General features: G+C 51.1%; 1 protein-coding gene across 8 annotated transcripts in view; it reads right to left on the reverse strand.

The window, feature by feature from the left end:
* The window catches only part of MAP4K4 (mitogen-activated protein kinase kinase kinase kinase 4), a 134,368-nt gene that overhangs the window by 50,649 nt on the left and 60,301 nt on the right, over positions 1-23,418 (reverse strand). For all 8 annotated transcript variants that reach the window (XM_082758839.1, XM_082758834.1, XM_082758836.1 and 5 more), the window contains exons 3-5: positions 22,762-22,818; positions 3,382-3,507; positions 2,480-2,590 (exon numbers count right to left, since the gene is read on the reverse strand). In XM_082758839.1, the coding sequence (XP_082614965.1) occupies positions 2,480-2,590; positions 3,382-3,507; positions 22,762-22,818 (294 nt within the window). The remainder of the gene's footprint in view (positions 1-2,479; positions 2,591-3,381; positions 3,508-22,761; positions 22,819-23,418) is intronic.

Genomic DNA, 23,418 nt, shown 5'->3' on the forward strand with positions numbered 1-23,418 from the left:
CACCTGACAGGCAGAGAATCCCCCTTAAAGGGATTGGAATTTAGGCTGGTAATGGGGCGGGAGGAAGAAAGGAGGAAGCACCAACACGCAGATACGTCCCCTGAGAAGGAGGTGGGATGGTCATGGGCTAGCATTGATGTTTGAGGGTGAGGGAATACTGACAGCAAACAAAAGCTGCGGAGCAAAGCTGGAGTCCTCTTATCTACCTTCCATAATTACGAAGCCAGATAATTGTTCCTCAGGAAAAAAAAAAAAAAAAAGAAAAAAAAAAAGAAGTGAGCATTATACTTTCCAAAGGAAACAAAACCTCCTGGCATACGGTGCTTTTTGTTGAGACAGCACCTGGATGCATGCCCCAAAGTGTCAGCCATGTGGAGGGAGGGCCGGGCGAGACATATGCTGCGTTTGACTCCCTAATGCCATGGGTAGAACAATAGGCAGCCCTCGGAGCAACTGCCTGTTTTGGTTTCTCCTCGGCACTCTGCTCGGAAAACTCTAGTCTCTGGTGGGATCGTCTTGCCTGTTCGTGCTGCCCTCGTAGGCTTTTAATGTTTTATGAAAAATAAAGCCATAGAACCTTTACAGCTGCAAAAGGTTAAGGGAGCAGCACTCGCTGTAAAGAAATATTTTCTAACACATGTTCTTCATTAACCGGCCGTTTACCAGTTTGCCTACAGAACCACTGGGGCTCTTTGCTTTTTTGGAAACAGCTAATGAGCACGGCAAAAAAATACAACCCGCAGCTCCTCCCTGCACATGTCAGAAACTGGCGAAACGAAGGGGCAACGTCCTTGGTGCCGCCTCGATGCTGGCTGTTAACACAAAGTGTGCTCCTATTTTTCACGAGAAGGAAGGCTTTTCCACGGCTTCGCACAGGATGCTTTCTAAAGCCTTACGCTGCGCTGCCCCAGCCAGGATAGATAATCTCATGAATCACACGTGCTCCCCAGGGTCCGATCCGGTCTTACTGGAAAAACACATTCAGGTCCTCGAGAGGTTAGGACGAGACTGAGGGGCAACGTCTCGAATCTCCTGCAGACCCTACATGAGTCCTCTGAGACTGCTCTGACCACACAGGAGACTCTCACTTGTGTCTCCACCTGCGCAAAGCTTGGCACCTCAGCTCACTTAGCTCTTTGTTACACAACCTCTCTCTTCCATCACTGACGAATTCAGTGTCAAATCAGGTTTTGCAATGTGAACCGAGCATTCCTTTTTTCTAGATATTCCAGTTCCTGCTAGCAAGCATTAAGGCTCCTTTTACAAGTGTCTCACAAGAAAACAGCTTTCAGGTAACTCTTTTCTGAAGGAAAACCTTTTTTCATCTTCTCAGCAAGCGAGACTCTACCACCTTACCCAAGGAGAGCTCAGGATAAATGCAAGATAACATGCCATACCTCCGGGGCTGCACAGTTGTTCTCAAGTCAAGCGTAAGCTCAGCACTCAGCACTACAGCAGTTAGCTTTCCTCGCATTAAAGTATGCTGCTACCCATTTGACTGGAAGCACAACCAGCAGTAGGTATTCATGACAGTTAACTTTTCTTCCTCCTAGTAAACAACGACTTAAAATGTGCCAGCCAAAATTTCAACAGCCAAACTCTCTCCTAGCAGATGGAGTCTGAGCAAGAGACCACAATCGCATGTCTCCATCGTCTTAAAAATCACCAAGGCAGAGCCAACGTGCAGCACAGGCAACAGCAGCACTGATTTATGCGAGAGCCACTGGTGGTTCCCTTTAGCATGAAGCCCTCAGAACTTCATTTGTGATGAGGCAACTGAGCAGACGCACTGTGTGATGGTACGGGTAGGAGGCAATTTGTTTTACCAAGAGGCACGAGGAAAATCGTACCAGATTTACTTAGCGCAGCAAACATGCCAACTCAAAAAGCGCTCGGACGGTGCCAACTGGAAATTAAATGTGAGGCGTGATTAGTTAAAGCTTCAGTTTCAGAAAAACTGGTACGTGGCATCCCTCTCTCCCTGAGAAACTTTTGCAGAGCCGTATGCTGGCGCTCTGCGGCGCACAGCCGCACGCGGGACGGATCTGCCTGCCAAGCACATTTGGGATAGCCCATTCTGTACCCTCTCGTGTTAGGACACTGCTGTGACCTGGATCTTTTCCAAACTAAAAGCATCTTACAGGCACACGGGCACTGTTTCGCTGCTTCACCAATAGGCAAGGGCTCTGGTTCTTATTGCTGGCGTGACCAAAAATTGCTGCTCTCTGCAAGGCTGCTGTTACAGCGCAGCACGACGCACACAGCCCGCGAGGATCTGCACCTCCTGTCCTCTCTGCCGGCGTAGGAGATGAATGAAGTTCAATGACGTGGAGCAGACATCCATCCACTCCTACATGCTCTTCAGACAATGATTTGGCTAACAGGATTGATCAGAAACAGCTTCTTGCAGACCCACGAGCTAGGTTATATCTGCAAGATTGCCTCTGCGCTTTCAAGTGCAGCGGGCTGGTTTCCTTACCCTGAGAATCTCCCTGGAGATGTACGCTATCCAGTCTTCCTTCAGAGTATTCCCTTTCGTGTTCTTCACGAGGTCTGTGATAGAGCCTGCTCCACAAAACTCCATAACAAGCTGCAAAACAAACACCAGCATGCAACCACCATTACACACAGCTCCCGGCCGCCTAGGGAGGCAAAACAATCAGGCTGCAGCACTGATCTGGGAAACCCTCCCGAAGCACAAAGTATCATTTATTTTACCTCTCTGCCTGGGAAGTGGCTCCAAGACAAATGTCTCCAATGCGTGTCAGACGTATATGGAATATGTCTCACATTAGTTACCACATTTTCAAGGACTGATTTAATCACTGTAATTTAATACTGGGAATCTGGATTTGCTCAGCTATGCAAAATGCATTAGCAGTAACAGGAGTAAGAGCACATCCAATGCTGAAGGAATCAAGCTGACCACACCATTGCAACACGTCGTATTCCATAATTCCCACTTATTTATTGGACACAAGGACATGCACTGGAGTCTGTACTCTGCCATTTCAAACCCAAACTTCAGTCCTCAACGGGGTATAGGCAAGATGGGATAAGAAACATAATGGGTAAAATTTTCAAGTGCAGCTTTATTTTTACAGCCACGCACTCTTACTGCTCAGCTCCTCTGCGTTGTTCCCATGAAACATGTTACCATCCATCTGGGAAATGGGGAAAAAAGTTACTTAAAGAGCAAATCCATTGCTAATAGCAAATCTTGGTTCAGCCACCACATTAGCCTATGTGTTTCAGCTCTCTATCTGTTCCAGCAAGCACCAAATTCTATTGGTTTGTCTTTGCCTAATGCTGTTTCTGTCATCCTCAAATGATATCCGAAAGGGAAAGGCTAATGAACGTGCTTGAGAAATATTTGCTTACCCACAGCTGGTCATCATGTCCTGGAGGACTTTTCTTAATGAAAGCACCATAATAAGTTGCAATATTTCTGTGATGAGAATACTTCTTTAGCATATTAATCTCCAGTTTGATTTCTTCTTCTTCATCCTTTGGGAAAAACAAAAACAAAAACAAAAATGTGTTTAATACACCATGTACATGACTTACTTCCTCTTTAACACGAGTAGTTTTAAAAAGTTTAATTTATAAGATCATCATGCTCAGTAAGGACATCTCTGGTTCATGCCAACAAAATCCTGTTTCTGGAGATGGGCTGAAACAGACCTGTACTTCTGCAAGCCTGATAGAGGAATATTATCACCATCTTCCTCTTTTTTTTTTTTTGCCTATAACTTTGAAGATTTCAGCCCACCCAATTTCAATGCCACTGGGCAGGGAAGGGCAGGAGCCCACAGCAGGAAAGCAGAGGTGGAGAGCAGGAGCCCCCCTCCCCGCACCGATGAGGCGTTTGCCTCGTGCACGGGTTTCCTCCTCCTCCTCCTCCCTCCGGCTCGGCGGAGGAAGAGCAAGTGCATCAGGAAAAGAGGGCCGGGAGCCCGACTGGTAAACAGGATGCCGCAACACAAAGGCAGAGGAAGGATTTCCCCCCCGCTCCTCCTCCTCTGCGAAGTGCCAAGCAGCAGAGAGCAGCTCAGGTGAAGGGAGGTCGTCTCTCTTAGCTCACCTAAGGGCAGCGGGAGCCCTCCTTTAGCACAACTCAGTTAAAAAAAAGAGCTCATTTGCCCATTTACGCAGCCTTGCAGCCCCAGGGGACAAACGTGTTCAGGAAGAAGCTGCGCCCCCTGGTCCCCAGGGAGTGTTTTGATTACCCCGTAATGTCAAAGCTGATTGCACGGGAACATTTTCGGCCGCGAACTTCCTCGCAATCTGCAGCAGGGCAGCAATCAGCTGCCCCACGACGAGGTGTGCACCACTGCGAGCACAGCTCCGTGAGCCAAAAGCTACTCGGGGCTTCCTCAGCTGCTTCTTGCTGTCGGTGCTGCTGTGTGGTGTTTGTTTTTAGTCCATATGCAAACAAAAAGGAAAAAAGATGAAGGAGTAGTAGAAGTGCACGTGCCCGCACGAGAAACTACCAGGCTGAGCTTTGGATTTCGGCAAAAAACTGCAAAGGGAGCTCTGCTGAACTGAATAGTTTGGGACTTGCTCCCTGGCAGATTGCTATCTGTAATGGGATTAATCTGCTGTTTGGTACCGACTCTTCAGACGAAAATTATTTCCTACCCTCAGCACATGAACACAATAGCCCTGACCATACAATGGGCAGGATGTCCTAAAGGTTGCTCCTGCTTATCTGTTACGGCAACAGCCAGAATGACAATGCTCAGACAGGATCTTTTGGGGATCCCCGCAGATGTCTTGCATTAGGGTGAGCCGCCTCCCGCCCCAAAATCGCACCGGATAAGAGCGCTTCCGCACGGCCCTCCTGGCGGACACGTGCGCCCGCAGCCTGGCGGCACCCTCAGCCCCCAAAGTGCTTTGGGATTTTATTTAGGGACGCGGGGAAGGAAGCTCCCTCACCTCCTCCCTCCCTCCAAGGCAGGCTGACATAGCCCCCTGGAGGCGCCGGGATCACAAAGGGAAGAATTAAATCTGACTGGGGAGAGGGACAGGCGCTCTCCTGAAGGGATACAAAAGTGCAGCCTTTTTTTTTCCTTTGGAGGAGGGAGGCAGCTGGCGAGCCCTTCCCGGGGATTTTACGCAGCTGGCATCAATTACCACTCGAAGCCATTATCTGCGGATACAAACTCCCATTGAAACCCTCTTTGTCTGGGCTGGTGCAAGGGTTTTACACTTCCCTGGTTTGTGGCAGCACGGCTGCTGGCTGGCAGTTCCTGCAGCAAGCCATACTTTCACGGGACGCACGTGAGCCAAGGGGGCTCAGAGTGGATTTCCTCATCCCAGAGCGTGTCTGTGGTGGCCAAGCAAGGTTAAAGCAAACAAGGTTTTATGACGAAGGTACAAGCAAACTTATCTACCCTCCCAGGTGGTTTACGTGCTGCCCTATACCGGTTTGCAGTGCCATACAAATGGGTTCCCTCAGTAACCTTCCTTTTTGACTCAAGAAATGAGGCAGCCAAACAGCTCAGCTCTCCTGTTCCAGAGGCCACGCCGTGATTTTAAGTTATTAGTGAGTGTTTTAACAATGCTCCCCTGTAGTGGAACCCTACTGTGAGGGGTGAAGGCAGGGAGCGCTAAGCCACCGCTCCCAGGATGGTGGAGAGGAAAGTGTTTTGCCTTCGGAGGCACCAGAGGTCCTCTCTTTCACAATCTTCCCCCATGAGGTGCAAGCTCAAAAAATAAAACACAAAATAACAGGAGAGGCCCACAAGAAACCCAGTTTATTTTCCTTCCTCCTTCCTTTCCCTGCTCTTGTGTCCAAAAAAAATGTCCTAAGGGGCACCGAACGCAAACAAAAACCTCCCCGGATAATTCCCGACACCAACTTGTGCAAATCACCCTTCTCCTTGGGTGTCACATCCTCCCCTCTCCCTCCTTCCCCGCACCCCAGGCCTGGCTTGTGTCCATCCGAAGCAGGATCCGTCCAGAGCAGGGAGAGCCTGAATAGCGCCTAGCACAATAGGTGACCTTTCCTGGCGCGGGGATCGGCACTATATACACTCCTTAATACAGTTCTCACACACGGGGGGGGACGTTTTGGCAAGCAGTGCTGCACACAGCGCAGTGTTTCACCCAGGAGCTCTGGCGCTGCCTTCAAGCAGGGCAGGAGATTGCAGTTCTGGGAGGAGCCTTAACCACAGTAAAACAGAGATCCCCAACGCTGGGCAAGGCCCTGCCGAGGTAGGAAGTTCATACGAAGCAGAAGGGTTTGTGGTGCTGAGAAAAGTAATCCTTCCCAAGGCCGCTGCGGTGTCAGAACAGGGAATGGGATATAAAATCGTTCCTCAAAAAGCACCGAGCACAGGCTTCTTGGGAGGGAAAGCCGGAGCTGTTCAAATGGAGACTTTAATCAAGGCGTGCAGTAAACATTTAACAAGTCCATATGCAGTGCCTCCTAAATCCTAACTTACAAGAGCCTCCAACTCTGTTACTACAACCCGTCTGTCCCGGAGTGTTTTACAGAGCCTTTGAGCTTTGTTACCCTCAAGCTAAAGACCTCGTGCGAGTTCATTTCCCTTCTGTCTCCTTCCTCCGTTACCTTTTCACCCCCAGCGTTCACTGTGCCTGTCCCACGGGACGTGCAAGGGCCTTCTTTCATGAACCCCTCACTCTTCCCACCATGGAAATGGCACCTTCATTTTCTTCACCACCCTTCAAGTCCATCCTCAACGTGTGCTTCTCCAAACACCTGCAGGCTGTTTGTGCTTGGGAAATGCTTGAGGCACGCTGTGAGGGTGCCTCTCGACTTTGCCCTTTGTCCCTGTGCGCAGCCCATGCAGAGAAAGCCCTTTGTGGTTTTTGGTGGTTACAAGCCTCCTGGAGCTCATCTTGTCACTGAGAGCTTCATGGGAGCAAAAGACACCTAGGGATGCTTTCTCAAGGGTCAAAAAAATCTTACTTTTGTGAGAACAGTCTGGGAGAACAGGCCTGTACTTATGACCACGTTTGGGTACCTTCGGTCACAAGATTTCCTCAAGCAGGTTAAAAACACACCTCCCCCCCCACGCCAGACAGAGGGCACTTTGTATCCCCTTGGCTCAGCACCCAACAAGGGAGAAAATGAGCCAAATCGCTTGGGGTGGTGCCACTGCTGAGGCTGCAGCGATAAAACAATGATAAAGTACGCTGGACAAAGAAGCACAAGGGACAGGGAGCTTTTTGGGAGGGCCCCGGCACTGCCTGAAGGAGCCTGTGAAGCAGCATTGTGCAGGCACACAAGAGGGGATCACGTGCACACGGGAAGGAGCCAAAACCCACGTGAAGACAATACTTGCCTGTTGTCTCTCCCGAGCCACCTCCCCTGCCAGTGACGGTGACAACAATATTGCCTTTCTTGCCCGAAGTGCCCCCGCTGCTTTCGCTGGTCACCGGATAAAGGCACCGCTGCTGACCTGCCCCAGTAAAACCCCAGGACACAGGAGGCAACCAAGGGAGGAACATCCCTTGTTCCCCCTTCTGTCCCCCCAGGACCTGGATGGCAGATCTCCTTCCCAAAGGGGACAGACACACACATCCTTCCCTGGGTGCGCAGTCCAGACGCTGCTGGGCCACAGCTTGGACCTGTTAAAGGTGCCCACGTCCTATGGATTTGATGCAGCCAAAGAGACTCAACAAGAAATTAAAGTTCTGGTTAGAAACTAAGCCTAAAATTTCAGGAACGTGGGCAGAAGGCAAACATCTGGGAGAGGAGAGAAAACAAGAGGCTAAACGACTGGAAGCGTGCTTTCTATGTACAAAACACTGATCAGAAAACAATATGAACAGAAATGTAAGGTGGGAAGGTAAAATACATTAAAAATGGCTGTTTTGGCCTAACACGAATGTTCTTCTATTACGTATGTCATGATAACCTGTAATTAAATGAACACAAAATTTCCTTACAGAACAGTCCTTTGCTTCACACCCAACCGACCAACAAAGTCTAGAGATGAAAGGGGAAGAGAGATTTTTACAACCCCTCTTTCATTTTGTCTTAAAAAACTACCAACCAAACAAAAAACAACCAACCAAACAGCAAAAGCACCAGCCTTTTTCAATCATGAAACCAAAAGCTGTCACCACGCACACCCAAACAGGAGCAGAACAAAGGAGAACAAGGAAAAGTAATCCCTCTTTGGCACTTCCTCGGGGCTGTCTCACATAGATCCTTTATTAAAAAGAGATTGGGCTGGAGAAGTAGCTGAGGAGAAATTCAGAAGCTCCATCACACGCATGACAGCCACGAAGGGCTCAGTACTACTCAGTAAGTAATATTTAGGCCAGAAGAAAACACACAGATCTTCGAAACGGGGGGAGCAGACAGGTGATGGTACTCCAAAACCAATTGTACTTTAAGAAAGGATTTTAGAAGATGGGAGAGTGCAAACCAGCACCTCCACAATTGCCAGCAGCAAGAAGGTGGCAGCCACAAAGCAAGTAGCTCTGACCTCCAGGAGACAAAGTCCTGCCAGTACCATTAGGACAAGTCCCAGGTCAGGCACATGGACAAGTCCCCCAGCCCTACGTTGTGGGTACCCGGCGCCCCAAGCGTCAGCACAGCAACCAAGTGCCTAAAATCAGACAAAATGAACCCAGGCTTTGGCCATTAGTAACAGCAACCATTTGCTTAAGTGCCAGCTAACAGGCGCTGGAAGATTTCAAGGTTTATCATCGACTCTGGCTTTTGAAACCAAATCAGCTGGTCGGTGGAAGAACTTCATAGCATGTTGCTGATCCTTCAGCTATCCGCATTCCCCAAGTCTTCCAGGCTTTAATTAAGCGAACCCTCCTCATTAAAATATTGCAAGGGCTGCGTTTTTTCTTTCCAAATATTTAAAACTCTGCGTGCAGCACTAACAAAGCCCTGCATTTTGTCCGAAAATGAGCGCTGAGGAAAGCCCTAAAAGCAGAATTACTGGGTTTTCTTTGCAGCCCACCAAGCCAGCTGTAGGGCGTGAAATACTTCACCGAGCCCGTGCTATGAAGAAAAAGATTCAACACTTCTTTCTTGAAGAAGTCTGTCTGAGATACACCTGCCAGATAAAACACCATCTAATAGACAGCCTCGCATCCCCAAACACCTAACGTCACACACCGGATGGGGAGCTCATACCCACGTATAAGGGCTGTCGTACGTGCCGCCTTTAACATAGGCTCTGGTTTACACCCACAAAAGGAAAACTTCAAATTTGGGGCTACGGGTACAACCTCCAAAAAACTCCCTTGTAAGCAAGGACCGGTGTGAGATCATGAGCCGACTTATTCAACACAAGGTTTCTTTTGTGAGCCAGCCAAAATATGTAAATTACACGGGGCTAAAACGAATCGCCCGATCTGTACGTGTGTCTTACAAGCAGGCTTGAATGACACGGTGAGAACACGCAAGCCCTTGCAAGTCTTAATTTTCGGGTAATCTTTGCCCGAAGGTTGAACGCCTCAGCTCCCCCGGGCCGGCGTTAGTCACCGCTCAGGTAAACCATGGCCTCCTCCTCTGCCCGACATGGCGACGGGGCCGGCCATGACAAGTGACAGCGGTGGGCCGAGGATCAGGCCTGGCCAAGCAGCTTTTCCCCTCACAGGAGGAGAGGAAGAGCCGCCCGGAGAAAATGGAGCTGTGTGAGGAGGCCCAAGAGGCTGTGAGGGGATAATGGAGGCTGGGAAACCCGCCTGAGGCAACAGCGGTGAAAAAGGCCCTGCGGCAAGGCTGGGTCAGCACCGGGAGGGGAAGGCTGTGAGGGGATGAGGTGATCAGCGAACACAGAGCAATAAAAGCATGGAGATAGGTGACTGGGCCTCAAGAGTCCAACGTGAGGCCACCAAGATGATCAAGGGACCGGAGCATAGCTCCTATGAGACATGCTGAGAGAGCCAGGGCTGCTCAGTCTGGAGGAGGCTGGGGGGGATCTCATCAATGGGATGTGTGCGTTAGATTGTGCCTCTAAAACAAATTCGCCCTCAAAAACACAGCTTTTTTTTTTTTTTTTCAAAAAGGAAATCCATTACAGAACGATTATATCTGACTGACAAGATGATGATGATGACTGGGTAATTATTAGCTCCAATCACTCAAATTAAAATCTACCAGCAGACACACAAACGACTCGATTCACAGCGAACGTTTCCCTCAGCACACAGGAGGTCCTTCCTGAACCAAGACAGGAGACAGACAACCTCTATCAGCAGCGAATAAAGGCGACTGCTGACAGGAGGAATTGAATTTGGGGACATCTATGAGGGGCACGTGTCCTTTCACGCTGGTGCCAAACCCTCCCGGAGGACCGGTGACAACGGGGGCTGCCACCAAAAGGCTTCTCCTTCATATTGGGATGGGACTGCAGGGTAGGGAGGTACATCCACGGCAGTGCACGCCCTGTAAGAAAGCTCTTCATGAAAAGGCTCACTGAGGTTTGGATTTCCTCCGGTAGGTCCATGCTGACTTACGCACGGCGTTTAAAACCGCCCCGCGCTGCCAAAGCGCTGTAAGGGCCGTGCACTGCAGTGTACGAGTAAGTGTGGTTGGCACCGCGCCACGACGTCCAAAAATCATTTTCATGCAGCTGCCAGCAGAAGGGAACTATATTCCTGGAGCAGATGTTTTTGTCGTCGGGGCTGCCAAGCACGCCTGGAAACCTCACAGCTGAGCAGTGCTGCGGGAGTGAATTGACAATGAACAGAGCCACGAGATGCTCGTGGCCATCTATCAGACGGGGCGTCACGGCCCCCTCTCTCCCTTCCTCCCCCTCTCGAGCCAGGAAGCTGCTGATAGCCGGTTGATTATTTACCTGCCTGAGAAGAAAACTCCTTCTAGCTCCACTGGGATGAATAAAAGCAATAAATGCTGGCAGAAAATATTACCCCCCAGATGTTTACCCTTAGCCAGGCAGGTGACAAAGAGACCATGATTAACAGCCAAGAAAATAGGACTGGAGCAAACATAAATGGCCATAATATTACAGTGCAGGTTTGTTTCTGCTGCTGGGCTGCGAACAGGCTTGTGGTTATTAAACAGTATTTCACCTCAAAAAGCAGAGCCGCTATGGCATCTCTCTCCCTGTTTAAAAACAAACATCCTCGATCCCAGCACAAGGCTCGCTCTTGAGCTGAGACCCTGGCAGCTCCAGCTTACAGAGGAAAGCTGCATGTCTGGAGTTGAAGGACAACAGCCCCCGTCCCAGCAGGGCTGCTTCCCGGGCGGGCTGCTTCACGCCCTCGTTTTCCAGCACTCACAGCCTTCAGACGAAGTCACACCAGCTTGGTCCTCCTCCTCGTCGCCACTGCTGAAAAGTGACACTCAGCAGCTTGGCTGTAAAGTAACGTGTTTCACTGAAATCCTCCTGTGCAGGAACGATGTGACCTCCCTCGGAGGGGCTGACGTTTCAGTGTCCTCAGCCTCCAGTGGCCACGACGTCTCCTGTGCCAAGCCTGAGGGCATCTGCATGGGAGCCACGCTCACGGCTAGTGTCTGGAGCAGCGCCTTACTCCAGGATGAATTCAGAAGTTGCATATTTAAAAAAAAAAAAGACACAAAACCCAACAGACGGCCTCTCTTGTCTGAATAAATAAAGAGCCTCCTTCTCAGGGACTTTTCCTTTAAAACAAAAGTAACGCTATCACCACAGGGTCTCCTGGGAAGATGATTCATACGCAGGAAAAGGACTGTAATTCTACGCTCGGGGCACTCACCCGAACAGATATTACAACTTTTTACTATGCTGGTCCCGTAACATGACGAAGTGACAGGCTGAAAAATCTTGCCTCAATCGCACTGATTTGAGGGCGAACAAAGAGCAATTAGCCCAGCCAAAGAGCTGGGGGCGGGGAGGGGGGGCCCATTTACATCTGAACGAGGAAACCTGGCTGGTGTGCAGAGCTTCGAAATCCAGGAGGATGTGCTTTAAGGCAGCGGATTTGCTCAGAGCGGAGCTGCCTGACAATGAAGCCATGCACAAAGGGGACAGAGCACAGCAACCGTGCCAGCTCCAGCTCCGCCACCAAGGAGCGGAGCCGCCGGTCGGTTTGGAAGCCTCGCTAAGCGTAGCGGAAGAAGAAGAAATCCCACACACAGCAGTCAGAGCCCTGCAATCGCTGGAGAAAGGCAGCTAAGTGAAAGACCATGTGTCGGGGAGGTCAGCTTCTGCCAGACTACAGGCATCCAAACAAAGCCCGGCACGGCTGGAGGCTCCTCTCCTGCGGTTCCCCGAAGCGCTGTCCCCGCAACAGGCTGGAGCAGAAACCCCAAAGCCCAGTCGAAAGGGAAAGCCTCACAGAAAGCCTTGGTGAACTTGGTGAAGCTTTGCCTTTCCCAGTTTGCTAACAACTGGCACCCCGCTCAGAAAAGCCTTCAGCAGAGCGAGGGGCAGAGGTGCAGAACAGGGAAAGGCCGAGCAGGGAGCCTGTTAGAAAGTCAGCCAAACGTCTCATCTTAGAAAGTGGAGTTTAAAGGTTGTGGGCGCTTTGGTTTTCGTTTTGCTTTTCTCATTTGCAAAGCTTTGTCCCCAGATCAGCTCCATCTGCAGCCTGCAAGCCTCGGAAAGTTTCTGCCAGAGCGATGAGGAGCGCACAGCCAGCATTTGGCTTTCAGTCGCAGCCATCGTGTGCTCCAAGGCTCACACGCCGCGGAGAGAAATCGAAGAAATTCGGAACTCTCTTTGGGCGAACGCTAAGCCTCGGATCCGAGGCACGAGAAATGACGACAGCGCATGTGTACGGCTTCAATAAAAGCCGGGCGCTGTGGAAACAGGGATGTTGCCTCTTTTCATGACCTATAAAACTTCCGCACTGAAAGCAGGCTCGGCTGAGGGCAACTCTCCAACTTACTGGCAAACATCTTCAAAGCGAGACACCCAGCTAAGGTTGTCTCTCATACAACACAGCCCTTATTCCCTCAACCCTTTGGTTCGTTGCCGGATGCTTTTCACCAGCAGCTGTACCTGGCTGCAGCACGGACAGCAAGGCACCAGTGGCAAGCCAGTTTTCACCACCTGTGTACAGCACATTTCTGTGGTGCTGGCCTTTGGGGTGAGCACGTGCCACACTGACAACCCCTGTGGCATGTCTTCTTCCCTTTGGGGAGGTGCAGGACACAGCAAAGCTGTTCCTCTGCTGTTACCCTCCCCATAGGTAGGCTCCCACAGGGCTAGGTAAGGCCCTATTTTACCACTCATGCTGTAAAGATGATAAAAAACAAGGATCAAAAGGGAAAAACTAATGATGAAACAAGTTTCTCTGAATGGAAGATGGAAAAACACTCAACACCACTCAACACCAGGAAGCTGCTACGAGCATTAGCTCGGAGGTCAGCGCTGTGCTGCTGCCTATGAGCCTCCAGAAGAAACTTCTGGCTCCTGACATCAGGCAAATCAGTTCCTCCCTCGGAAGCCCTCTAGTGATGGCCCAGAGCACAGCAGTCCCACAGGCACCCGGCGCAACAAGGAGAAAATTTAGCCAAGGATTTGGACATGGCTATGTTCGGAGTAGCTATTTGAGCAAGTGGTAGATGGGGATTTTGTGACTGGTTATGCACTAGACCTCTAACACAAAAGAGGCAGCTATCCATCATGAGTGGCTGGTAACTAAGACATGGAAAAAAATGTAGAAAACTCGCAAAAATGTAGGCTTGATACTGTCATGATTATTTTTTTCAATCTCAAGTGACACTTTGCTTTATTGTGCCTTAGCAATTGGCACAATCTCTGCTGTCTCCTATACAGCTCCTGAACACTCTTGAGTTTCTACAGCCATGCTCATCCCCACGTATTATTGAGTTGCAGAGAAGACCTGCAGAAAAAAATGCATCTTCAGTTTATTTTCTAAGAAAAACGATTAAATGGCAGCGAGTGTTAGCCCCCCTCCAGATCCAGCCCAGCCTCGGGGCTTGCGGCAGTGTCAGGTCTTTCTGTGTGACCGTGTGATGCTGTTCCTAAACCCAGGGATTTATATCCTTCTGCTTTATCAACCAGCTGCACAACATTAGACTGTAACACAACCGGTGGGGTTGTTTTCCCATCTCAGAGCAGCGAATCTTTAGATGCATCATATGCTGGGCACTGCTTCCCACAGCACAGCCTGCTGCACCTCAGCACCACGTTGCCCTCAAAGAAACCCGTGATTTAAGTGGGACCTAAGTAATATCTGGGGGAAGCCGGAGCAATATCCAGTGCCTTAGGAATGGCACTACACAGGGCAGGGCTCCCTGCTCTGACTTTATCCCGCACGCTGGAATTCAGCATCGCAATGTACATTATGGAAATGGTCCAGGACAAGAAGTGAAGTAATTTCTGAGGCGAGCAAGCCGACTAAAAATAGCTTGCTGCACAGTGGGAAGGAGCGGAGCAGGGGGGAGCCCTGCAGAAGGGCTTGGCTCTTCGCTCCTAAACCCAAAGGTGTGGAGCACGAGGAACAAGCCCTCAGCGACCATCCCAGGTGGCTGAGGAGGATGCAAGCAGGTCCTGGAGAAGACATCACAGCCAGCTTGCCTCCTGGTCATCACAAAGCCATCGCTGTGCAGGTAGGGGCTCCCACGTGGCCCCGTGGCTGTAGTGGGGTCCTGGGCAGCCAGCTGTAGGTGGCTCGAGCAGGGGGTCGGACTGGGTGACCTCCAGGGATCCCTACCAGCCTCAGCCACCCTGGGGCTGCATGAAAGCCACGCTTTTCTTAGAAAACAAACTCTTCCTCCTGTCTTCCCTGCGAGCAGGAGAAATCCCTTCATGAACTTACCGGGGTGTTTGTTTGTTTAGGTTTGTGTGCACGGGCTGGGGAATGAGTTTGCAATTTAGATGCTGATTCCTCCATTTTCACAAGAACAGCACGAACAGCAGCGTGCTAGCAATTTGTGTTGGAAATCAAGGCCAGGGACACCTCCCCGATGGTTTTAACCAGAACCGAGGAGCAGCAGCAGCAGCTCTGAATGAGGAACCAGCTTTACCCTCAGGGGCTTCAACTGGAGCGGAGACTTCTCCGACGATGTAGCCCTCTAAGATCCGTATAGGTCAGCACAACTCAACCGTTTTGTAATGGACTCAAGGCTTCATAAAGCCTTTACATTGAAACAAATCGCTTCCATGTGTCAGAGAGGTTAAAAGAATGAAAAATTCAGAGTGCAAACGGGTAACGGAGATAAAAACGGGTTTCTCCCACAGACTAGAAGAGAGGAAACCCAAGTCAACGCTGGAGAAAAAGCGACGGGGGTAAAATATGCAGGAGGCAAATCAAACCCTCCGTGCTGGTGCTGCCTGTGCATCACAGTTTCCAAAGCAGTGAATCACCAAAGCCTCGCTGCCTGCAGCCGCGGTCGGCCGGGAGGACAGGTTAGTGCAGGGGGAGCCGAGCAAGCAGCCAGCAGCCGGGCTGCCTGCCCTCCCTTTTGCCTGTGGTCTGTTTTCCCAATTAAATTTCCATTTGGTAAAGCATTCCGCAGGAGAAAGCCATTTTCAGGAATCACACCCACTCCCCTGCCTCGCTCTTGCAGGCACATCCAAGGCGCTTTGCCAGGCCAGGAGCAGTTATCTGAAGGCACGGGGGCTGCTGCGTTGACGCGGGGATTTCCACGCAGTTCTTACCAGCTCGTGTGAAGCGAGGAGCAAACGCTAAAGCTCAGTTCAGGAAGAAAGAGCTGCGGTGGAAGATGCGGGAGAAACACCTCATACAGCCACCAACACGAAAAAAAAAATATTAAAGTTCGTTTCTGGGACTGACCTCGCCACTTGGCAGAGAGAAAGGCATCCTGAAGGCCTTGGGCACCAGGGGAGGAAATGCCTCCCTCTCAGGCACAAGCAGGGTGTTAATCGTGCTCACAAGTCAGCTCGGAGTGCAACGAGCTCCCACGTCCTTGCACATTAACACTTTCTGCCACCAGCTCGAGGTTTAGGAGCTGTTTCTTTTTGTCTTAAGACCGTATTTTAGCCAACGACTCCCCGCGCAATCACTCACAAACAGAGCGCTGTCGAGGGACTCCGAGCAAACATTTCTCTCTCATTAAACATCAGAGCACGACACTGCCATTTTATATTTATATTCACATTAAAAACGGAGCAGAACTGAAAGGGGGGGATGGCACAGGATAACCACACGATTTGCAGACCCATAAACTAAAGACAGAAGCAGAGGGAGATTTTTAAACGCTTCCAAGCCTAGCTGCAGCGCTCACTGGAAAGCCAAGCGCCGAAACTTTCTCTTTAAGGGCGAAAAGAAAAAGAAAGTTATCTACCTCCTGCTCCTGATTTACTACAAACCAGTGGCCAGCCGGCTGATGGACAGTGGCCACGGTCTGCCCGCCATCCCCAGCAGCGAGGCTGTAAATCCCAGCCTCTCTCCTCCCCGCGCCGCCTGCCAATTTTCCCATAGCTTGTCAGGGCTTCATATCTTTGGAATTTCTCCCTCATTAGGCTCGGCCAAAGCCGGCCAGCGGATCCAGACGGCGTTTGGTGGAGAAGAAGGCAGGAGGCACAGGCGCTATCGCCGAGAAGCTTCATTTCCTTAGGAAGTCGAGATAAAACTGGGGAATGTCACAGGAGCAACAGGAGGAGCCCCCGGGCAGGTGGGGTTTATGAAACTACAATTAAACACAGTCGAGAAAGATTACGTTTGGAGCAGATATCTCCCCTTTAACATAAACACCAAATTAATTCTCGGCTCTTTGATCCGAAAGCCAAACTTTGAAGCGCGCCCCTGAGAGGCAGGAGCTCGGGCTGGCCCTGTGCTCTCCCGCCCGCCGGTGCAGGAGGCAGGAACCTGCCACAGAGCCCGGCTGCAGCCCAGATCCTTGCGAAAGTTAAAGCCGAGTGCTCTGTCACAAGCCTCGCTGTGTGTTTTTTTTTCCTGTCCAGACTGACAAGAGCACACATGTTCCCGCCGTGTATTGACAGCGCTGCCTTGTTTCCCCGGAGCAGACAACGCGCCTGATTCACCGGGGGTAAATGGAGCTGCGCCGTGTGCCTGACAAAGTATACAAAGCGCAGCCCCCTGCTTTTTGCTGTTATCTGCACACCAAACATTTCTGCTTCCCGTCACAAGCTGAGTCTCCCCAGGCAGCTCTCGCAAGCAAAGGCAGCGCCAAAACGCCGGCGTCGAGGCCGCCTCCAGCAGCGGGACTCGAGCGGGCTGCTGCTCACGTTCGTGTCAGTGCAGGGCTGACCTGTAGGTCAAATATCGTGGCTGGGAAACCATCCCATACTACCAGTGATCCTTTCCCATGGCTGGTATCAGGTTCTGGGTTTTCCTCGTACAGATGCGAGCCCCTTCCAAGCACGTGGAAGTCACGTTTCAGTCAGGGACTCCCCTGGCAATGCTAGCAGCGGGTCTCCAGATGGCTGCAGGTACCACGGGGGGAAAAGATGCACGGCCTTCCTGTTAAGTGCATGAGTACTGGCCCCTTGGATCGATGGACAGTCCCCGAAAGCTGGCCTTGAAGCACCTGGCCTGCTGACTAAAAGGATGGCACAGCCTCCGTAGCCCACCCAGACGACTCACCCTTTGCTCCCGAGCGCGTCAGGGCAGTGGCAGCGTCAGACCAAAGGAGAGGAGTTTTTAAGGAAGAAGCCCAGACTTGTCCAAAGAGCTCAGGACGTGCAGAAAGCCTTAGCACATACCTGTGCTCCCACCCGTCTGCCACTGGAAGTCAGCTGCAGCCTCCACAGCATTTTGCGTTGCGCTCCAGGTGGGTAACCACACGCTCAGTGGCAGGCTTCGGCTAAGGAGAGCATCCTGACCACCATCAGTTTGTGCTACAGCAAGGTGCTACCTGGTTCTCCTACAGCCAGGCAGGCAACATTTTAAAGCTGCCTCCCTGAAACAAGGAGATCCTTCTCCAAGGATCTTGGAGTCATGGCCAAGTCCCCTTGGTAAGGCCATGAGTTCAGTTAGGTCATACGTGCGACGTAAATTTAGGGGGCAGGATGAAATCGTTTCCTGCTAGACAGGATGAAGCCTTTCAGACCTGGCATAAGCAGGAGGAGATGAGGAGAAGGCAGAGACTGCACAGCTTTCTTTGCACCTCCGTAACACAGCGATCCACCACCAGCCAGGGCTTTCTGCCTCACCTCTAACCACACGTGGAGCTCCCCACTCAGCCTCCCTCTCGCAGCAGCACCAAGCCTGACGTCCTCCCTTTCCCCAGCAAGCTCCTCCAGCCTGACAGCCTCGCCAACCACCCCAGGACTTGGATGAACACGGTTTAAAAGTTTGCCCTTTGCACAAAGCAGTGCCAGCAATGCTCCAGGAAAGTTTCTTGGGTCGGGTCCAAAAATATTCCCTGCAGCTCCAAAAAGACTGCCCCACTGGCTGTAAGCCTCAGCTCTTCTCAACACTTTCCCAGACCAGGTATTACAGCTCAAGGGATCGTTCTGCTTAGCTCTGTAATGGTAAGTTCCCAGCAGCTTTTTTTTTATTTTTTTTTTTCAACTTAATTCCTAGAAGAAACCAGAGTTCAATCAGCTTCAGGAGATATTGCACAGCCGCACCTCACGCCTGGGGGACAAGCAAGCAGGGTGCTAGCCCTCCCCATGGGAACCATCTGGGTTTTCAGGTGAGACAAAGATCAAGATCCATCGACCATCTTTTGTCCTTTTCATTAAAAAAAAAAAAAAAAAAAAAAACATGTAAGAGGGTAAACTTTTGATGGCTATTATTTTTGGTTTTTTCTTCTTTCTTTCATCTTTACGCAGCTGCAGTCTTTCTGCAGACCGCTGTCGGGATGCTTTACGGGCACCGGGTAAGATCATTTACGCTGCCAGGGTTTATAACACCATATGGACCATCAGATACAGGCACCCAACGACTTGCCTCCTCCACCAGCAGGCTGCAGTGAATAATCCCGGTCACCCTTCCTGCCGAGGTGCAGGAGATGTGCCGGGTTTCTGTGCAGGACCGGAGCTTTTGGGTTGGGGTTGGTCATTTTTCTGCCTATGGAAAGGGCAAGATGGGCAAGCTCTACGAGCGATGCAGCCTCCTTCACAAACCAGCGGGACACAGCGCCCGGTTGTTTATTTGGCATAATTTTACCCCGACTAGACTGGACAAGCCAGGAAACGCTGGGCACAGGAGCTGAGAGATGCTGCTATTAAGAAGGCACGCGGAAAACTCTCTCGGAGGATGCCAAGAGCGTGTGTGGGAAGAGGTAGGAGGAAGAAGCGGCAGCAGCAGGGTTACAACAAACAGAGAAGCAGAGGTTGTGGTTTTTTTCCCCTCAAAATCAGCTACCAAAGATTTCCAAGCAGAAAAGCACCTCTGGAAGTGGGACACAGGGCTGACAGTGGAAACAACAGCCCAGCTGCACAGAAAGCCTCCCAAAGAGTTAAAGAAAGCCGAGCCGTGTGTTCGGGGCGTGAGGCAAGTTACCAAGCTCAGATGCGCGCCAATCTGCCAAGTAAGCTTCGCGAAGGTTTTAAATGTTGGTTTTGTGTTGTGTTTTTTTTTTTTTTTTTTTTTTTTGCTTCACGAGAAAATGGATTCTTCTAAGCGAAGGGCGGCTGCCAAATCTCACAGCATACTCGTGTTGCAGCTGATAGCATCAGTCACGGCTCGCTTGGCATCCCGCAGCGCGCACAGCAGCGTGCAGCAGGCAGCTCGTGGAGATCCAGCAGCACGGTCACCGAGAGCCTTTTGGGAAAGGGGTCAGCACTGACTCAAGGCAGACTCTTCCAAAACAGTGCCCCATAAGGAGCAGAGACACTTGCATAGGAAGATTGAAGCCAGACTGCAGGAATCTCTCGAACGAGGCCTCCCCCAGCGCACGCGCGCAGCCCGGGAGGCAGCCTCCAGATGTGCATTTGGGAGAATCCTTCCCAAAGTGTGTATATGCTGATAGCTCGTGGCGTTCCCCTTTTAAGGCCATTGAGCTCGCCCCGGCGACAGAGCAGCTTGTGATTGATGAACGCTGCTGTTTTGTTGTTATTTGCTCCGTGCTCCAGTGACATTTTTTCACCCCTCCGCGTGCTCCAGCTTCACCCTCGGAAAGCGAAAACACGACCTACACGCATGCCATGCAGGAAGAAGGCTTGTAGGGCTTTAAATTTTCCCCGTCTTTTATGGCTGGATCTATAGGTGTGTGGATCTCTTGAGATCTACATGACCTTGCAGAGCTTTCCTTGATTTGTTTGGAGAGAAGTGGAAGAAACGGCCAAGCTGCACGCCGACACCCCGCGTCGTTCCAGGCAGCAGCGCTGACTAGTCGTAATATATTCAAAGATGGAGCTGATATCTTCAGCCCACCTCCTCTTTTCTCATCCTTACCACCGTTCTTCTCGAAATTAAAAGCTGAAGAGCAAACCACAAGAAAAGCTGGGACGGATGAAGAGCGCTTCCAAAGCGCCGCGTTGGGTTTGAGCTGTAATGTTTCTTCCAACGTTGCTAGTTGGAGGTTACGCTACCTCATTTTCTTCGTGCCAACCAAAACTTTTCAAGGGAAGCCTTTGCTTCGACTTGGACATTCCTCCCGTTTGGAGGAATCAAAGCTTCGCAGCCCAGAGCTGATGTAACCCGGGTGATCCTGAGCAACGCAGGAATTGCAGAATTGGGCCTCGAAAACTGAAAACCTGGGGCGTGCCCCTGCAGCGTGCCAACACATTAGGCTTTCTAATTTTTTAAGCGCTTGGCAAAGCGAGCACTGGATCAGAGGTAGCTGAAAAGAAAGCAAGTCTTGTGTGTTCTCCGCGCAGGTGAGACAAAACAATCAGATAGCATCCGCCGCACCGCTCTGTCCCAAATCCTCTCCTCCTACCATCCCTGTAAGTTGCCGTGAGCTACAAGGATGATAGAGCTGCTTTAAACGTTGCCTGCCAGCAGCAGGAGATGCTCAGGGAGGCATCCCCTGAGGAAACCAAGCCACGGCTTGATCGTGAGGCCATCTTTGGCAGCAATATCAATTTGAGCTGTCCCTGAGCCCTCTCTCATCTGCCACCAGGGAAGTGGTGCACACAACTGTGCCATTCGTGCCTGGTGCTAAGAAGCAGGGCTGGCTTAGAGCGACTTGGAAGAATTTACACCACACTTTTGGCCTCGTCAGGCTCGTTACTTTGAACCAAAACCACATGAGCTCCGCTGGTAGGAACGACGACACTTTTTAAGCTGCGTGGGGCTGACATCTCCCGACTCCTCCCCTCTGACTGCCCTCATCCCCTAAAAAAGCCCTGAGCCCGTGAGATAGGAGCTAGACGCTGCCAACACACAGCTTGCAAAACCAGCCAGCGAACTGCAGAGGGTTTCAAACCATGAGCTCAGCCACACCACGCGCAGCGTTTTTCAATTGTTTTCCTTGTGCTGCGCAACCCCTCCATCACAACTGGTTGTGATTAACCCGGGCTATTGGAAACAGAGGGGCGCGTGCAGCGCAGCCCAGCTCAACGCCGCGGAAGGAGCCTGCGCCGTGCTTCGAATGCTGCACGAGTGGCAACGTCTGCTGTGCAAAGACCTTTCGCTTCGTGTCAACGCACCTTCCTTCTTCCCTGCTCTGTCCACACGTTATCTGCTGCAAGAGAGCGCGGCCTCTTCATGAGGGCTGCCTTTGGAAACCTGCAGCTGGAGGTTGCTTCTTATCAGCCCATCTAACGCAGCCAGGACGCCCGGCTCTTGGCAGACACAGCGGCTCAGGTTAGGGCTCGGCCCTCACAGCGCCCATCGATCACAGGGAGATTGGGAGATAGGACTCGAGTCCTACCAGTTAACCTACCCCCACCTCCTTGTTTTCCTCCCTGGTCGCCTCTTGCACCTCGGCCACTCGCCCCGCAGCTTGTCTCCAAGCCCATTTTCACTCGCCGAGGCCCCTGCACACGCCAGCAGCACAGAAAACATTTTGCAGCAATATCCTCGTAGGATTTTCTGCTTAACATGAGCAGCTTGCCAAAGACCCCCTGCCCTGTGCAATGCTTGCACATTAACATAATTTTTCCCCTAAGGCCTGGAGAAGATGGAGGAGCTTAGAAAGGGAAGGCGCTGGGTTTGGAGACGCACAACGTCTCCGCGGCACCGCAACACCAGCCAGGAGCTACAGATATCCCACGAGGGGATCTCATTCGATTTTAAGGCTGAAGCTGCTGTGTTAATTGGGGATGCAACCCTGTAAAACAGAACTGGAACCAACGGGGAAAACTCCAGCTTTTCTGAGCTGTTTTGAAGACTTAATTTAAGCTGTTTGCTTTCTGAGAAGCACAAACTACGAGGCTTCAAGTATGGGCATATATTTTCTATTTCTCTGGCTGGGTTAATTTCCCGTCTTTCTCATCTAAAGCTCCACAGTAAATCCCCCTGGGTCAGCTACAACTACTACTTTACACTGCTGAGTTCTGCCAGCAATCTGCTCATCGTTCCTGCAGATGTTTCTGCTTTCGGGCTTCTGGGAACTTTATTGGACCCATTTCCTTTGAATAAACGCACACCCTTCTCAGGCTGCACACGCACCGGGGAAACTACCGGCCTCTCCCTCGAGCAGCCTCCTCACCTTCCTCCTCAGTAAGGCAGAAGCAAGGTGTTTGAAAGAAAATAAAGTGGGAAGCAGGGAATTTGCCTTTTTTCTGAGCAGTTCTGGAGTGCTACACGTGCTGGTGTGTCCTGGGCCCAGCCGAGGCCCTTTGTGCAGGCCAGAGGCCCCAGCACACAAGCAAAAATCCCACAAGGGGCAGATGGGCTGGAGAGGGCAGGCCCTGCAAGCAGCGAGCAAGCATCCACACGCCAGGACCGTGCCCGTCAACGCCACCCCGCTGTAAGCCACATGGCAGCCTCGTTACTAATAAAGCAGGATGCTTCTCTACTCACCTCAGTAACGTCCATGACTTTGATGGCTGCCAGCTGACCCGTCTTGACATGTCGACCCTGGAGAAGAGAGAGAGAAGCGTCAGCACCCGGTGTTTCACCCATCCCTGCAACGCACACGGAGCAAAATATTCGGACGAGAGCTCCAGCTGCTGGGTTTGCCCCAGCTGAGGGACCCTTCCCTTCTGATGCTTCAACAACAAATACTCCACACGGCTAAAAAAAAAGAATTTCTTTTTGAAACATTCTTACAGAAGTCTTAAAACCCATTTTTTCCCACATTAAAGGGGTGATCGCGGAGATTAGGCAGACAGATCACATTTGCAGCTTCTCTTCCATCTACTTTAGCAGAGCTCATAGCAGTGATCATTCATTAACACACCACCAGTTATCCTCCACGTGCCACAGATTTCATTTCTACGCATCAGTGTCTGGGAACTGGACAAATGCAAATATCCTGGGTGGCTGAAAAAGGATTCTCCTGGATTTAGCCTTTAAAAAAAGGGGAAAATGGGTGGTGTTTCCTCAAGTGGTGCATCAGACCCGTAGCAGCCCTCTTTGCCTGTCTCCTCCCGATGAAGACAACCTCTCCCTTCGGCTACAGCACCATAAGGGTAGGGTTTCTCGGTATAGCTTGAGCTGAATTAATAGATCCCAGCT

Source organism: Aythya marila (assembly GCF_965140915.1).
Source record: "Aythya marila genome assembly, chromosome: 1".
NCBI lineage: Eukaryota > Metazoa > Chordata > Aves > Anseriformes > Anatidae > Aythya > Aythya marila.